This window comes from Myotis lucifugus, unplaced genomic scaffold (genome assembly GCF_000147115.1).
Source record: "Myotis lucifugus unplaced genomic scaffold, Myoluc2.0 scaffold_113, whole genome shotgun sequence".
Classification (NCBI taxonomy): Eukaryota; Metazoa; Chordata; class Mammalia; order Chiroptera; family Vespertilionidae; genus Myotis; species Myotis lucifugus.
Genome location: NW_005871161.1, coordinates 1174801 through 1193005, shown reverse-complemented (window position 1 = coordinate 1193005; position 18205 = coordinate 1174801). Strand labels below are relative to the sequence as shown.

The window sequence follows — 18205 nt, the reverse complement described above, 5'->3', positions numbered from 1 at the left end:
GGTGACTGCCGGCCAGTGCTGGGAGAAGTGGCCGGGATGCTCTCTGCCCAGGTGGGCAGCTTGGCCAGGGCTCTGCCCAGCACAGCAATGGTTCTCAAACATTTTAGTCTCAGGATTCCTTTCTTAAACAATTAGAAAATCCCCAAGAGGTTTACTACTGTCAGAAAGTGCGTTGTATCCATTGGTATTGACTATAAGAGAACTTAAAATGGAGAAAATTTTCCAAACTGAAGAACACACATTAACTAGCTGTCCGAGGGTGACACCATCACAGCAGTCCAAAGAGAGTGTATCATAACCCCTATGGTGAATGATAAGTTCTGAATGCTAATTAAGCAGGCTAGTCCTCCCCAAATGATCAAATCCTAACGTGTCCATGATAATTAAGAGAACAAAGCATGGTGACTGCAATGGGCTGAATGTTTGCATTCCCTCACATTCATGTGGAAATCCTAACCTCCCAAGCCGATGGTACAGGAGGTGAGGCCTCTGGAGGTAATTATGTCAAGAGTATGGAGCCCTCACAGACGGGATTAGTGCCCTTATGAAAGGGGTCTCGGGGAGTTCCCTCGCCCTTCCTCCATGCAGGGACACAGGGAGAGGTTGGCAGTGCGCAGCCCAGAAGAGGGCGCTCTGAGCCGGACCACGCTGGCACTCGGACCAGGACTCCCAGCCTCCAAACAGTGAGCGACACATCCCGGTTGTCGATGAGCCACCATGCCGAGGTACTGTTCCAGAGGCTGAACTAAGACAGAAATCTAATCCTGTCAGGAAATAAAAGCTGGGTGTGGATGGAGGCGCTGGTGGGCGGCTTCCTTCCATCCCATGGAAACTAAAGAACTAAAGGCTGCCCCGACCCACCGTGGCGTCTCTGAGAGCCTCTCTGCCGCCCTGTTCTTGTGTTTCCTTTGGTTTTGATAAAAATCTTTGAACTCTGTGCAACCCCCAACCTGAAATCTCTCCTTTTCACCAAGTCATTCTCAGCTTTGAGTCTGAGCAGCCAGTGGCCACTGGCCAGCCTTGCTAACAGGACTCCTTGGTCCTATAACCTACGCACGAAAGGGTGAAGACCAGCTCCCCGTGGAGACAGTAAGACTCCACGGCTACCAGTCATATCCAGTATTTACTGTGCAATGATGCAGAGCACCAGGTGCCTACCAGGTATCTCACAGCCACCCTTTCAATAGACGTTATACCCATTTCACAGATGAGGAAACAGGCTGAGAGGTGAAGGGGCTGGCCCTCGATCACATCCCGGGGCCCTGGTGGTGCTTCACTTCCTCCTCTCGCTTCACCCTCACGGCCGCCCCGTGCAGGAGAAGAGTATAACTAAGCTGAGGCACCTCGGGCACAACTCTGGGAGAGGTGAGGGCTGCGGCACCTTATCAGGCATTCATACCTCCCAGTGAGTCATCGTAAGTTTTCCCGCCAGGAGAGTTAGCTGACACCCTGGTGAGGAAGATATGGGTCCTAAGCCAGGGCAATCACGGTGGGGTGGAGGGGAGGAGAATGGCCTGGAACCTCACAGGAAACAAGAAGTCGTAAGGAACCCAAAGGGTCGAGAATAAAGCACATATTCGCAGGTGATGGTGTGAGCAGGTACCCAGGGCACAGAGAGGCTAAGAAACTTGCCTCAAATGGCACAGTTAGTAAGTGGCAGTGGCAGGTACTAAATAGCACCCACCTTAAATGGTGGATTCGAGGTTTAAATGAGTGAATGCAGGTCACTCAGGGTGGCATCTGACACGCAGCAAGCACTCGATGGAAATGAGCTGCTCACAGCACCACGCACACAGGAAGTGTGCCACAAAGAGCAGCCAGCACAGCACAGCACAGATGCGTCGGGTAAGTAAGGACATTTTCCAACTATACTGAATAGCTTTAGTGCCCACAGCTGCCCAAGCAAACTTCCAGCGCTACCTCCAAGACTCCAGCTGGTCGTGCAGACCTGTGACGTTTCTGCAATCCTGCTATGGAAGGCACACAGTGGGAGTGGGGAACCGTGCATGCTGGCTGGCAGGGCCCGGTCCCACCACCTTCTTGCTGCACCATATCTCTGAGCCTGGGTTTCCTCAGCTGCAAGCCGAGGTCAATCGCATGTCCCTGCCCACCAGCACGGATGTCCTGATGCTGCTTCGGCCGGCTAGTGGCTCCAGCAGATCACAGACCCCCCCCTCCCCAACCCCCCCCCCCCCCCCAAACACACACAGCTGGGCTCTTCCTGCTGAGTGCCGGCTCCAGAACTGGGACTGCTGGCCTCACAAGCAAGCTCACAGGGTGGCGGGGGGCAGAGAGCAGAGAGCAGAAACACCCCTGTACCAGTGAACTCCTACTCCCTAGTCTTGCAGGGTTGCAATCAGGGAGTGCCTGAGGAGAAGGTGGAAAACGAATCCCCAAGTCCAAAGAATTTTAAGTAGGCTTAACAGATACAGATAGAGATGCTTCACTGGGGAGACTATATGTATATGTATATATATGTGTGTGTGTGTGTATATATATGTATATATCCTATATAATAAAAGCCTAATATGCTAAGTGTCTGACCGTTCAACCATTTGGCCAGTCGCTATGACGCACACTGACCACCAGGGGGCAGACACTCCAACCAGCAGGTTAGCTTACTGCTGGGATCCAGCCGATTGGGACTGGGCAAGACAGGCTGGACACACCCTGGAGTCAACCTCCTGCGGTCCCTCTCTGGCTGGCCAATCTCCCATGGTCCCTCCCCGGCCTCTAAAATATTTCTTCTAAATTATTTCCTTTCAATGTGCACGAATCCATGCACCAGGCCACTAGTGTGTGTGTATATATATGGTCTTTGTCATGGAAAAACCACAGGCAGCGAGTCACCTCACCAGGAATCAACACTTCACCAGCACTCATCCTCTGAGGCTTTAGGCGAGTTCCCTTCTCTGGGCGATGGTTCTTCATCAACCTCTCAGAGTAAGATAAGTCTTTGACCCTGTAGAGTGCTGACAAATAAAATATGCCAGCAACCTTTGCAGCTGTTAAAGGACGGGGCTGTGGATGAGATGCGGACAGATAATTTAAGTCTTTGTAAAAACAAGTTTGAAGATTCAGCAAATGCAAAAGTGTCGTGAACAGAGCAGGGGCGGCAGGGGAAGGCACTGAGAAGGAAGCGGGAGGAGGAAGGGCGGGCAGGCCAGCGTGGCTGTCACAGGGTCAGCGTGGGGCACTTCCCTCCCACTCGAAGGCAGTGTTCCTTTTGATTCATTTCTGGGATTTTTTAAAATTGTCTTCCTTCCTGACAAAATGATCTCAGGGCTCAAACCCAAACCAATGACCAAAAACACAAAACACAACGTGCTGACGCATCAGTGTTTCTATCCATGGAAACACCAACTGAGAGGTCTGCCTGGTCCTTGCCCAGCCTGGGCAGCAGCTACAGAATCAGGGCTGATGAGGAATCTCAAGATCCAAAGGAGGTGTTTGACCTCCACGCTCTCTAGGGCTCGCTCCTTCTGGCTCTGAAATGGCAAGTTTATATACTTCCCCTGAACGCTTACAAGTCCTTGTGTCCCCCACTCCCTCTCCGGTCCACGGACTCTCCATATTCTCAATTCTTCCTCGGTGCACCTTTGCCTAAGTTCTTCAAGGCCTCCCCAGTGTGCGCGCGCGCGCGTGTGTGTGTGTGTGTGTGTGTGCATACATGTGCTCGTTTGCTCGTCCACATGTGGCTCATTCTACTGTCCTGTCCTCCCAACAGCGACATGTCAGACTCAGAACCCACGCCTCAGCCTGGTGGTCCTGGTGACGGAAAGGCTGAGCTGGAGAAGGAGTGACCCCAGGGGCTCCCTGTTTTCCAAGCATCGCACGGTCGGGAGGAAGAATGGGAGCTCCAAGGCCACGGGGAACTTCCCAGGGAACGAAGAGCCGCTCAGTCTCCGCTGAGAGTCAGGACACAGACTGACACAGCGATTTACCCCACGAGGTTAGGCCCTCAGGAAGCAACCACTGCCGTCTCAGAAACAAACACAAATGAACTCATCCTGGGTAACAGTGTGCTGGGCAAGGGCGGATCTCCCTTCACACTGACGTTGCCAGGGGAAGGGCATGAGCAGAAGTGAACTCTCTGATGGATAACATGTGGAATTCATACTCCTGGACTCAATGCATAAAATGTACACATATATTAAAACTATGCATTTATTTTTCAGCGGCTACAATGCCTCCAGCAGTGGCGTAACAGCGAGGAGCCAAACAGGTCTGGTTTGCAGCTTAGCTCTACTGTGTGCCAGCTGTACCGTCTGAACATTTACTGATCGGCTCTAAGCATCTACTCTCTCCCTAAAAAGTGGAGAAGCTCCTGCAAAGCTGTTGCAAGGATTAGAAATATGTAAAGAAATTAATACAGCCCTACCCGCCACAGAGCAGCTTAATAAACTGTGGCTATTACAATACTGTAGTGGCTCCTGATGCTTCTCAAGATTTGCAGCGTGGGAATGAACGCTGAAACATTTCCAGAAGGCTCCACAGTAAGAGTAGGTTTGCCTTTATTGGGGGGGGGGGGGTGACGGAGTGGGGGTTTTTAACCGCTACTTCATGTGATCTAGCAATGCCACATGACTGCGGGGGTGCTGATAGATCAAACCTAAGTCAGAGTCCAGTGACGATGCATTACAGCAGGAAGTGAATCTGACACTAAATCCTCAGCCCCCACCCCAGCTGGCCTGGGTAGGCGCAGGGCCCCAGGAAGGCCACCCTGCTCCCCAGAATGGATGTGTGAGTCAAGATTCACATCCATGTCAAGCTCCTGTCCATCACTCATGCTTGTGAGAGTAAGTCTGGGTGAAGCGCCCACAGCGTCTAGCGCCACGAGTGGACCTGACCAAGCAGCCGTTGGGAGACCTTGGGTGAGAACTACAAACCGCCTGGAGACCTGGGAGACACACGGATCCCAGGCTGGATCTTGGTCTTTTCCCTTCAACAGTACAACCTGAGCCGGGAAAAATGCCCACCCCCAAGCCCCAAGCTCCTCATCTGAAAATTCAAGCGTTACATCACAGAAGGCTGTGAGGACTGACGATAAAATACACGCCCGGAGCCTGGTAGCATTCCCAGTGTTTCCACCACTGGTCACGCTGGGACCCGAGCATCCACCTCCGGAGGCTGATGAAAAGATTAAATGATGCAACGTCTTGAACTTGGCATTGTTTCTAAGGGCTCACCAGGCTGAGCCATGGGGAGAGACAGCCACACAGCTCAACCCCTACAACCACCTCCCAAAAGCCTCATCAGGAAGCCTGAGCCCACGCTCTGCTGGTTCTGTTGGGTCAGGGAGTCAGCACTGTTAGAGTGCACACAGCTCTGGGAGAGGTGAGGGCTGTGGCACCTTATCAGGCATTCATACCTCCCAGTGAGTCATTGTAAGTTTTCCCGCCAGGAGAGTTAGCTGACACCCTGGTGAGGAAGATATTGGTCCTAAGCCAGGGCAATCACGGTGGGGTGGAGGGGAGGAGAATGGCCTGGAACCTCCCAGGAAACAAGAAGTCGTAAAGGGACAAGGAGGATGAAGAAGGGAACCCAATGGGCAGGGAAGACCCCAATCATGGAAAGACCACGGGCCTTAGAGACACAAACTCCAGCTTCCCACTCACTGCACACCTGGGTCACCTCACCGTTTCTCTCTACACTCAATTTTCTCATCTGCAGAATGAAGTGGGCACTGTTTCCCTTCAGGATTCTCTGAGGACTCTTTAGGATACTACCTGTAAAGTATTCAGCCTGGAACCAGGAACATTCTACGAAGAGTCGAGCCCGACTTAAAGAAACCCACTCTGAGCTGAAATCCCCCTGGAAAACGGCTCCAGAAAGCCATGTCTGCCGATCGGACTCCCTAAGGAAGCGGAGGCCCAGCGCACTCAGAGGATATCTCAGACCTGACAGTGGGTCTCTCCAAAGCCTCTGGAATTGAGAGAGCACCACCCCAGAAGGCACTGCGGCTGGGTTCCAGGTTAGCCCAGGAAAGCCTCCTTAGTCAGGAGCCCATCATGTAACCAATTCGCACAACAGTGATGGGGCCAACTCAAGGACATCTGAAACACAACTTGGCTTTGAAAAAAACCATGTGCCACGTCTCAGTAAAGACCATCATTACAAAAAGGGCAACTGGGGAAATTTGAACACTGCCTGATATTTAGTGATATGGAGAACATGTTCAAAAAAATTTTTTTTAAATGTGATCATGGTACTGTGGTTCAGTTGTTGTTGTTTTTCAAGTTCTTATCTTTTAGAGACACATCCTAAAATATTCATGGATGAAATGAAACCATCTTGGGTTGATTCAGGAAACTCAGGGGTGGGGGCAGAGAGGAGCTCAAGGCCGGCCAAGGCAGGCCAGTGCTGAAGCTGAGTGACAAGTGTGTGAGATGCATACTCATCGCTCTACTTTTGTGCACGTGTAAAAGCTAAAAACAAACCGACAAACCAGAACAGGAGCATGCCCAAAGGGAAAAACCACTTGAAGGGCTGAGCCACTAAGAAAAAAAGACCATGAAAGGTACATGCATGTGTACGGGGGATACTAATAATGCAAAGTATTACAAAATTATCCAATCATAAAAGCCTTTTTTTTTTTAATGCCAAAGGTATTCTTTAAGTTAGCAATTACTTGACAAAACCTCTCAGAGTCTCTCAGATGGTGAGCTATGGCAGCGTGAGGCGGGGATGACATGTGAGACGCGAAGGCAGAACTGACCACAAGCTTCAGCCTGCCGCTGTCAGCCCTGTGGCCTTGGACAAGTCATGGTAACTTTCTGAGGCTCACTTTTCTCTGCGAAATGAGGAAATGGTGGCTTTGTTGCCTTACAAAGTGTTGTCTGGATAAAATGAGTCAAGTGATAGGAAAACATTTTGTAAGTCGTAGCAGAGTTCTTGCTGGCAAGCAAACCCAGAGCACAGGGCTCCTAAAATCATATGATCCACTGCTCACCGTCTACAAAGGAAAGCCAGAGAGGCCGACTCTGAAATACCAAATCTCTCATTAATCCCTCCAGTGCCACCTCATGAACTGGCTGCCCGGACAGCAGCTATAAATGACCTACATTCAAATGCCTCCCACGCAGGAAGCAAGTCAGGGGGGAAATATTTTCCTTTCCCACCTGCAGAAGACTGCGTGTGTTTATGTGTGTGTGTGTTTCCACTGGGAGAGTAAATGAGTGTGACTCTCGGATCCCGGGGGAGGCAGCGGAGGGAGGGTGTGGGCCATGGAGCCCCGCAGACCCAGGTTTGATTCCTGGCTCCATCACACCGGGTGACGGGTGAGTTAGAAACAACCCACGTGAAGGACTCGGTCCAGGGCTGGGACTCAGAAACGGGAGCTACCACGGTCCCAGACACGGCTAACCAGCGGCAGGCGGCAGGCGGCAGACCCCGAAAGGCAGACCAAGAACTTGGCCGGGCATCCGGGTTTGCCATGAGTCTGTGATCAGATGTCTTACAAATTGAGTAACTGAGGGTTTTCCGACTGCTCTGGGTAATCGCTAGGCATGTAAATAAAAGTCCAGGGAGGTAGACAGCAGTATTCGGAAAACCTTTACCAGCGCTGCCCTCAACAAGTATAAATCACATGCCGTTTCACCACAATCTTCACTATTTTAGTCAAATTTATGAGTGCCAACTAGGAAGGAAAAAAAAGAGAGGGAGGGATCAATCCATGGCCCTGAGGTACTTTCAATGTCAATGTACTAAACTGAAGACAGGTTTGAACATGAGTAAGTACATAATTGAGCTCATTAGCCAATCAATGACAATCATCCTCAAATCAGAGGGAAGAAATGCTACTTCTGTGGCTATCCAAGTGGTATTTAATAGCCAGGAAGTTCTTATTCAACTCTAACCTAAATACCTCATGCCTCACCGAAAGCCTACTCCCTGATGGTTCTGCTTTGTTACTCTTCTATTCACAAGCATTTTTTCTCGAGGCCCCATGGGAGGTGGAAGGAGCATGGGGTGGGCCGAATCCTTTCTAAGGTTGGGAATCCTTCCTGAGCCTGGCTCGTCATCGGTCAGCAGGGGGAAAGCACCAGAACTGCTGGATTAAATTAAATGAGATGATGTGTGTCGGGCATCCAGCACAGCACCAAGCATACAGCAGGTGCTTAATTGTAGTGTTCGCATAACCTGAATTTGCTCAAACTCTCCTCCCAGATGCAGATGCCTGGGATGGTGATGGTGTGATGGGACTTGGCACCACTATACTTACCGGGAGGCAGCGCGTTCACCCGCACGGCTGTGAAAATCTCAGTTATTAAGGCGGCGGCAGCTGCTGGGCCAGCAGTGAAGGCTTATTTTGCTTTGCACTTTGTGCAAATAAGAAGGGAGTATCTAATTTTATGTAAGTGCTATTAATGTGAATAAACATTACGAGGAAAAGGAAATGGGCTTCATAAAAAAATGATTAATGAAACACAAAGGAAGACTCCTCACACTGTGAAAAAATGAAGACGCTCACATTTTATTCTGCATGTCACTGGTCAGCGGAGAAGCCACTTAGGGGAGGAAAGCCGTTAGCCCTCGGCAGACCTTTCGGCAGCGCCTGTTACTTCACACAGAGAGGCGGCCAGGCAAACCAGAAAAGGCCCCGAACCCGGCCCATTTCCCCCGTCTCCGTCCACCTCGCGGCCACGGCAAGCTATTTTTGCTCTCTGTGGACTGAGGCGGCAACGGGGAGTTTCTCCTCTGCCCACAGCCTGTGCGGAATGTTGGTCTTTCCTGACCACATCAGGAAAGCTGCAGCTAGAGGCACAGGGCTGACCACAGCCCTTCAAAGTGCCCAAATGAGTACCGCGCAGAGGGGAGGGGAAGGGGGGGCGGGGACTTGCAGAGAGGGGGGGCAGAGAAACTAACGCGCTCCCAGTGCGGCTGGGGGCCAGGTCCGCTGCTTCTCCACTCGGTTGTCACTCTGAAAACGGAGGATGACGGGGCCAGAGAGCTCGGTCCTCGTCCCAGCCTGGCCGGGTGCTCTGGGTGGACGACCCCCACACCCAGCCCCTGCCCGAGGGGAGGCTTAGCCCCGCCCATCACCTAACCCCGCCAACATGGCCAAGTGCTCTCCTGACCTAAGCTGGTCCCATCCGATCCTCCCCGAGATTCGGCGGGAGTGGGGCACTGGGCTGGGGGCACGCAGGGCTGGGGCTGCCATCCTCTGCCGTTCCCCCCAAATAGAACACCCTCATTTCCTACTATTTTTGCCACTCACGTTCCGTAAGTCCTTCCAATGAGCCCTCATGTTGCCTGATTTAGCTCTATTTTGTTTTCTTGGGGTGAGGTGGGGCCTGTTACTCGTAACAAAGGAGCCCAACACCCTTAGGTTTTCTGGGCCTCAGCTTCCTCCCCGTAGAAAAGAGGGAATGGACGGATGGTCTCGAAGGCCCTGCCCAGGTCTGTTGAGTGTTTTTCATTATAACAGAGTCACCGTGCCAGGTGCCAGGCTGCGCATTGGGGACACGGCCGTCCTTGCCCAGCCTCTGAGCACAGTGTTACAGAATCCAAGCTACCAGGGCTGTATTCACAGCAGAAAGAGCTTGGAAGAGCTTCTATTTCCCTCCATCTGAAGCACATCTGGCAGGAACAAGGATGGCCTAGCTCACCGTAGCCAACTCCGCTTTCCGTAATAGTTGGTACCAAAAATGCCATCGTGTTTTGGGCTTTTCCTCCCTGGCACTGGAGGTTCTGCTTCTGTCTTCCTAGCTCCTGGGTGGCTAAAGTGGGTGCTGTCTTCTCCAAGGGGCTATACTGCAGTTCTTTGGGGAAAATTATAGCACAGTCTCCGCATTAACATTCGGTTCTTACATAAGTGGACGCAAACGGCACCACGTCCGGGGCTGCTCGACATGCTCCAGGCAGGAAGAGCCCGCCGTGAACTCCCGATTCTGTGAGGACCAAACGGGATCAGGTGCCCCAGGTCTGACCTGCCCCCTGCCCCACAAATAATTAAAACTCAGCCCACTGACACTGAAAAGAGTCATGAGGCACACAGAGACTCAAGTTCAAGGATAGATCCTGTTCACTTTAAGGCGCTGCCTCCAAACCAAAACAGAATTCCTGTGGTCTCAGTGCTTCACGCTGGAATCGGGAAGGCACATAAGCCAGCGGCCAGGGCCAGGGCCAAGGCAAAAATGCACCCCCAGCGCCTGCCCACAAATAACCACAAATACCTGCATTCATTATGCAACCGAGAAGGTGGCTCCTTACCCAGAAGCCCCAGCAGAAGTCAAAGGGGCCAGCACTGCCAGGGCTTTGATGTACCAATGGAAGGGACATGGTGGAGGGGTGGAGGGGAGGAAACAGAAAGAATCGGCAGCGACACAGGAAGCAGAGACAGTGCGACGCACTCCCTTATTTGGGAGTAGCACCCACAAGGACTGAATATACAATAAAAGCGAGTTGACAGTCTGTTTCAGATCAAACTGGCTTTGACCATGACCCCGAAAGGTCAAAGTGTTCAGTGGTGCCTCTAGTCCCCTATCTGCACCTCCAATATCAGGTGCTTGACGGCACACACCGGCTCTGCCACCTGACCCACCACCCACCTTCTGAAATGAGTCTACCGAGTCTCCTCCTCACACTTACACATTCAAGGGTCTAGTCCAGTAGCAATAAACAGCGACAGCAATGAGGACGTAAGAATAATCTTGCTCAGCAGGTGTGGCTCTGTGGTTGAGCGTTAACCCAGGAACCAAGAGGTCGCTGGTTCGATTCCTGGTCAGGGCACATGCCCGGGTTGCTAACTCGATCCCCATAGGGGTACGTGCAGGAGGCAGCCAATTGAAGATGTTTCTCTCTCACTGATGTTTCCATCTCTCTATCCCTCTCCCCTCCTCTCTGAAATCAATAAAAACATATTATAAAAAAAGAATAATCTTTTATTGAGCATTCACTGTGCCAGGCACTGTTCTAAGCACCTGACAGACACTGACTCACCAAGAGGTAGGTACTCTCTCCAAGAGGAAACGAAGACACACACTGGGAGGTGCCGGGGCTGCAATTAACCCTGCAATTAACTTCTTCCTCCTCAACCCAAATGTCGCCACTGCCATCTCCCCACGGAGGAATGCTTCTGCCCTGGCCCCTGCCCGCCCCACAGGAGGGGGGCTGACTATGTGACTGCTCGGACCCCGCCCTGCACCAGGCCGCACTTTACCAGCAACGAAGCCACCTGAGTGCCTCACCTGCATGATCTCCTTCAATACTCAGAACAACTCCATTTAGCAAATGAGGAAACCTAGCAAATGAGGAAACCGAGGCTTAGCTGCAAAGTGATCCCCAGCCCATCACTCATGTGGCAACGGCTGAGGCCACGGTCTGGCTCCAGTGCCCAGGGACTAGGTTACGTAAATGGAAACCACCTCTCCTAGGCTCCCCTGACTCACAGACATAAGGGCACCGATCCGGGCAGTGGCTCAATGTCCAACCCCACACCAGTGCTTCCAGTGAAAGCCTTAGCCCGACACCAGGGAGTCCTGTGATCTATGCGGTGGCCTCGCACGGATCGTAGTACGTCTTGTGAGAGAGCAGGCTGGCCTGCAAGATCAGGTTCCTAAATTCAAGTTCACTCTCCGCCCATCCTACTTGGAAGCAAGTTCTAGGGAGCAGCAAGGGAAGAGTCCCCCACATCCCCCCCAAAAAAACTCCAGCCTCCACAGCCTTTGTGAGCAGAGTGCAAAGAGCCAGGGCTGGGAGTCAGGACCCCTGAACATTCAGATCTAATTTTCTTCCCATCGTTAGGCCTCGGTCTTCTCTCTGAGCCTTGGTTTATTCATATGTAAGAAAATGACAGAATGCAATCAGACACAGGATGGTAGATATGGAAGATGTTTTTTAAAGCCTAAAGATGGCATATAAAGGGCAAATAGCATTAGCTTGGAATACCTGGCCAACAGGTTTCAGCCTTGTTTTAGAAAGAGCTTGAGTTCAGTTCCTTCTCTCTTGGCTTCTGCAGGCAAATGCATCTTCCCGGGCTGACCTTTGCTGGTGATCTCTGGGTGCGGTCAGAGGGTGGGGCCAGAGCCCAGAGCTGTGAGTGGGACTGTGTACCAAGGGCAGGCTTGTCCACCTTTTGCTGTTTTATCTTCCGGAGATCAGGAATAAGCCAAGGACATGGTCTTTACCTTAAACAACGCGCAGGGCCAACCTGCATTTTCTGTAAACCCTTCCTGAGGCCACTTTCTCAGCAGGTCTGCACCCTAGCCGAGCAGCTGCTATATAAATACGCACTTCCTATTAGGTTTATCACTTTCAACATTTCAGAGAACCAAAGAGCTTACATTCCGGAACACTAGGAGCCGCGGAACGAGATCTCTCCTCAAGCCCTGGCCACAGAGGCCCTGTGGGTGAGAGTCCACGCAATGACGCTGGAGGACCTGAAAGCATGGATGATGCCCCAAAGAGCCTGACTGGCATGCAGGAAGATGCCACAGAATGGGATTAATTCCCAAATCCACTACTTACTGTGGTGCATCCTTGGGCAAAGACTTATCTGGTGGGGGGTCAATGATAATAGTAGGGTGAATGCAAGTGTTAAATCGTAGTAGGAAAGCTAATAACTGGTAATTACCGTTGTTGTGACAGAATGAATCTTGATGGTGAATCTACATGCTACACCTTCGTTCTTCATTCAGCCAAAAATCCCATGCCTTCCGGAAAGACGGCACACCTGGCCTGCACACATGAAGCCCAGCGAGCCTCTAACGCAAGGCCCACCCTTGATTGTTGGCCCCTGAAGAAAACTCAGACCACTTCTCAAGGGCAAAGCTGTTGATCTGCGTATCTTCAGGGCCTAGCACACTGCTGGGCACATCACAGGCACCATGTTCAGGGACTGGATGCTCAGTGGAGTGATTTAGCTTGTGTTGCTGGGGTGAATGCCCTGGTCTTTCCTATGCACTGCCCTTTTCTACCTCGTTAAGAGAGACAGCCCTTTTTATCTCCTTCTCAAAGGCCATTAGTTTCCCCGTAACACAATCCAGATAACAACTCCAATACCTCAGCTAGGCTTGGCAAAGCGATGTGTACATAGCAGGTGCTCCCCAAAAATGTACTGACACCCAGGTGAGTTCCCACATCTGAATCTGAAAAACCGTAAGTAAATATTTGAAAGCACTGGGGGAACATGGTGTAGTTAAGTATTGCCATTAAGAACCCCCTGGAATGTGAACATGAGGAAAAACTAAGCCACTTAGCAACTTAGGCACCGCTGTTGCATGAGACGGAAATTAGAAGGTGCCGTGAAAGCGAAGCCTCCTATGTCCTCTCCCAAGCCAGTGAAATAGGTCTTTGCAGACATTCAGAATGTCTATGCTCTGTCTTAACCACGTAAGGATTTCCCAACTCCATTTACTTATAGCCACTGGACCCCAGAGACAAATCACTTCATCTCCAGGCCTCAGTTTTCTTCCCTGTAAAATGGAGTTATATCATGGTCCCTTCCTTCCTACAGCCCATAGGAGGGTTGAATGAGAGCATGCATGCCATCTGCCCACGTCAGGCCTGGCACAGAGCAGCTGCTCAATAAATGGGCAGAACATGCCTCCTCCATCGGTACAAGGATAAAAGGCTGGCTCAATATTAAGTAACCAAGCACACCTTTGCTGGACTCTCCCTTTCACCAAGCACTAAGCATGGACCAATCCAAGCCTTGATTTTTTATTTAATTTTTTTTTTTGTTAATCCTCGCCCAAGGATATTTTTCCATTGATTTTTAGGGAAAGTGGAAGAGAGAGGGAAAGACAGAGAGAAACATCGATGTGAGAGAAACACATTGGTTGGTTGCTTCCTGCACGAGCCCCCGACCAGGGCCTGGGCCCAGAAAGAGCCTGCAATCAAGGTATGTGCCCTTGACCGGAATCAAATCTGGGACCCTTTGGTCCACAGGCCGATGCTCTATCCACTGAGCCAAACCGGCTAGGGCCCAATCCAAGCCTTTAAACAGAGGGTCTCTCCTACTGCCTCCCCCGACAGTGGTCCTGGAATGCCTGCTTGCTCCATCCCCAGGAAAACTGTCTTCTCCTCGCCTCCTAGTCATTTACTCATAACTTCCAAACGGTCACGAGTGAAACAGCGCACGTCAGTGTGCTCTGGCTGCTGAATAAGCAAAACACTGGCTTTCTGCTTGGAAAACACTCTCGCACCAGGATGAAACCTTGGCAGCCAACGCACTCCTGCTTCCCAAAGGCAGCCACTCACTGCGTGCCAGCCACATCCTGACTCCCCGGGTTCCCGGGGGACCCTTCACCCCCAGAGGCGAAGACCAGAGGAGACTCTGCCTCTTTTACGGTATTTCTGACCCCCTTCCTACAGTGCTCCTACGGAGAGATTTCAGTAAAGGCCCCGACATCTGCAAAACACACTCTCTGCCAGTGACGTAGCGAAAGGGAGAGAGAGTGGGTTAAACGCAGATTCCAAGCTTGGAGCTCAATACCGGTTTTTAGTTGAGACTTATGCATGTTAATTAGGAACCCAAAGAGCAAATAGTAAACGAACCGAAAGACATTTAATTACTAGAACTAGAAAAGATTTTTTTTTTACAAGAAATAATTCCAAGCTGCCCTAGTTAATATCTATTCCTGAGTTTCCACATCACCAAAAAAGCACCCAAAAGTTCTATTCCTAAGAATAACCACAAGATAACACAAACAGTGTTCTAAAGTAGCGGTCGCCAACTGGTGGTCCGCAGACCACTGGCGGTCTGTGAGGTCCGAAAGGTTGGCGACCACTGTCCTAAAGGTCCCAAGTATCTCACTTGTAAAGCACATACCAACAAGATTTGGTGGTTTGCTCTGAAACTTTTAATATTCTTAAGGCCCATATTTTTTAAGAGCTGAATTCTGATCCATTTAAGATATGTGCAATAATGTACCCCCGACATACAAGTAAGCTTGGGGCAGGGGCGGGGAATTCGACCCTGTGGTTATCTATATATATAAAAGGCTAATATGCTAAGTGTCTGTCCGGGTAATGATGTCACGGCTTCACCGAGCTTCCTCTCCCTAGCAACTAGCCTCCTTGCAGTTTCTTCAGCCCAGGAACATAATTTGCTTTATACCGAGGTGCAAACAAACATTTCACACTTTAACCAAATGTCTGTGAAGCGTTTTACCATGCCTCATCTCATTTGATCCTCACAGAAGTCCTGGAGTAGGTAGATAGGAGACTCAGTGGAATCCTATTTTCTTTTCATTAGCCGGAAAATAGAGATTTAGAAAGCTTAGAAACTTGACCTGACTGAAAAGAAGAAATGGTGGACCTTGAAAATGACTTCAGGTTTTCTCACTGTGCAGAATACAGTCAAACACTGCTGTAGTTAAATATTTTACCCTTTGTTCTCCCTGCGTGATCTACAATAATAATCTGCTTTGTGTTGATATTTACTGCTGTGTTGCTGACAATTACCTGAAAGAGGAGTTGGGGTGCTTCACTGGGCTGGAAAAAATTTAACTACAACAGAAAGCAGGTCTAATTAAGCAAGTTTATTCTATGTATATAAAAGGCTAAGATGACTTGTGCATGCACAATACATATAAAGCTCTCGCTGGCACCAATCGCATGCGTGTTTCCATCTGTCATTGTCGATCGTGAATTTGGTTGACACTTCTATTATAGAGAAAGGGTGAATAGCGATATTAAAATATTTCTTCTAATTAATTTCCTTTCAACATGAACAAATTTGTGCACCGGGCCACTAGTCTATCAATAAGAAACTAAAGGGTATGTTTCACATTTATGCAAATGAAAATCACTTATGAGTTCAACTTCATGGACTATGATTCAAGAGTTAAAAGACACAGACTGGGGACAATGACTTCCTGACCAGTATTGTACTCAAGTTCAGAAAAGAGAGTTACAAAATTACTGTGCCATTCTGAGTGAAACAGTTACTGTTATATTTTTGAGACCATGAGTATTATCAATGTACTCTAACATGACACTTTTAAACTTCTAGCCTGGTTCCAATTCCTTCTCAAGTTCATAGATAACCACATTTGTATTATGACTGATCTATTTTTCTAACCTTGCAAAATAGTAACACACACCACACATACACACTCGCCTTGCATTTGCTTTTAAATTTAGTTACCTAAAACTAAGACCAAGAGCAACATTTATCGTATCCTCTGCGGTTGCTGAAATTATGGGCACATACCCCTACAAATAGCATCTCCAACTACTTACCCTTATCACACCCCAAACAGAATGCAGTAACAGTATCTGAATGTGCAGACAGGGAAAGTTAAAACAACTGACAGTGCTATTAGCAGGCACTGAAGAAGTTACCGAGAAGGAAAATAACCGCTCAGTCTATCAATGGGACATCCTTTAGAGGCATGTACAATTAGTACAGAAAAAAGGATGCAAAATGCTCCGGTATCAGCATGTTCCAATTCATCACAATTAAGTGAAGGACTGAGCCCTCATGGGGTGGAATGCCTGGCAACTCCATGTAATCCTGGACACTAAGCATCAGGCTAGCACAAGGCTGACCGTTCACAAAGAAGGGAAAAAAGGAAAAAAAAGAAAAAAGATCCATTTACCTCTGGCTTACAAACACACCTAGTTCGATGATATTTCTCCAACTGAATTTCAAAATTCAGTTCCATCACCATCATTAACTTCAGAAAGAACGCTAGAAAGCATCCTCAACTGGCAGAAACGTTCAGACTAATTTGCAGTACCTGGCAGGCAAGATGGGACCCAGTACCAGCAGAAATCTCTCCTCTTAAAATTTAGGACCTAGGTGGCGGGGGTGTGGCTCCCTGGCCCCAAACATCCCCAGCTCGGGAATCAAGACACTCTGAATGGCTCAGTGGCTGAGTGTCAATCTAGGAACCAGTAGCTTGAGGTTTGATTCCAGGTCAGGGCGCATGCCCAGGTTGCAGGCTCAATCCCCAATGGGGGGACGTGCAGGAGGCAGATGATCAATAATTCTCTCTCATCACTAATGTTTCTTTCTCTCTCTCCCTCTCCCTTCCTCTCTGAAATCAATAAAAATATATTAAAAAAAAAAAGACACTCTGACTGCCAGGCAGCAGCTGCAAGTGGAGGCAAGGAGGGGGTCCCAGGATGGGCAGGGGTGGGGCACTGACCACCTACCTGGACCTACCTCCTCGAGCAGCGTATGCGTTCCTGCAGTTATGCTTCAGAAGACCAGAGCTACATGCAACCTGGTCTGAAGAGCAAGCAGCAGAAACGCGTACCAAGAGCATTGCCCACAGAAGCCCAAGCTTCTCAATGTTAAAGAGGGCTCCCCAAATCTCAAGCCAACCCAGGAGAATCCATCTGGACAACACGGTCTGCTTCCCTAACTTCCCCCAGTGCTGTCTTCTGCAGCTGAAATAGGTATGGCTCGCTGGGAGGGGAGTGGTGCTTTACGGCACTTACAGCTGGTGCCAAGCTCCAGGGCAAATGTCCTATTTTCATGGAGGTTCAGAGGCTTTCACAGCCCTGGGGTCCCCCCTTACCTACCCCTCTGACCCTATCACTAATTCACTTAACATTGTAAAGGAACCCACTCCGACCTTGGCCCTGTCCCCAGACACCCAACAAGGTTCTCTGGAGGGTCTGCCTAGGAGGAGCTGTTCTTCTGCAGCCTCTGGTCTCAGCTCCGACACTTGCAGGCAGCAAGGGCCTCTGGTCTCAGTTCACCGCTCTGAGTGCCCTGCAGGCAGGTCCTGCTGGCGCAGCAGCTCGGGCATAACTGAACCCTCTGATGAGGGGGCCGTGGGGGCTGTTCTGCACAGATCTCTCTTCCACCCAGGACTGTAGGCCCCGGACTAGGTCAGGGATTGGGGGGGGGGGGGGGGGTCCAGAGCCAGTCCTCGGCCCACTTCCAGCCACCGGGGCTCAGCACCCGGGCATGGGGGCAGGCGGAAGCTGCACACCCCAGGTCCCCCTTTCACCCGGGAGCGGGGGTCCCGGAGGGGGTGTGGCTCTGCAGCCCCAAACATCCCCGGCTCAGGAATCCAGGCGATCAGATGCCAGGCAAGCCGGGCAGCAGCTGTGAGCGGAGGCTCCGCGGGTCCCCGCGGGGCGCGCCGGCCGCGACCTACCTCCTCCAGCAGCGTCACGGTGTTCCTGCAGTTGTGCAGCCGCGTGGTGAAGCTGGACGTGGTGGGCGAGTTGTAGTCCTCGGTGGTCTCGAACGATGAACTCGGACACGGAGATCTGGTCCGGCATCCTGCCGGGGGGG

At 50.5% G+C, this 18205-nt stretch overlaps 1 protein-coding gene across 1 annotated transcript in view; it reads right to left on the bottom strand.

The window, feature by feature from the left end:
* Positions 1 to 18192, bottom strand: part of ASAP1 (ArfGAP with SH3 domain, ankyrin repeat and PH domain 1) — a 162384-nt gene extending 144192 nt beyond the window's left edge. Inside the window, 2 exon segments of the mRNA XM_014459676.1 lie at positions 18066 to 18155; positions 18157 to 18192. Of these exon segments, the coding sequence (XP_014315162.1) occupies positions 18066 to 18155; positions 18157 to 18192 (126 nt within the window).
* Positions 18193 to 18205: the final 13 nt, after the last annotated feature.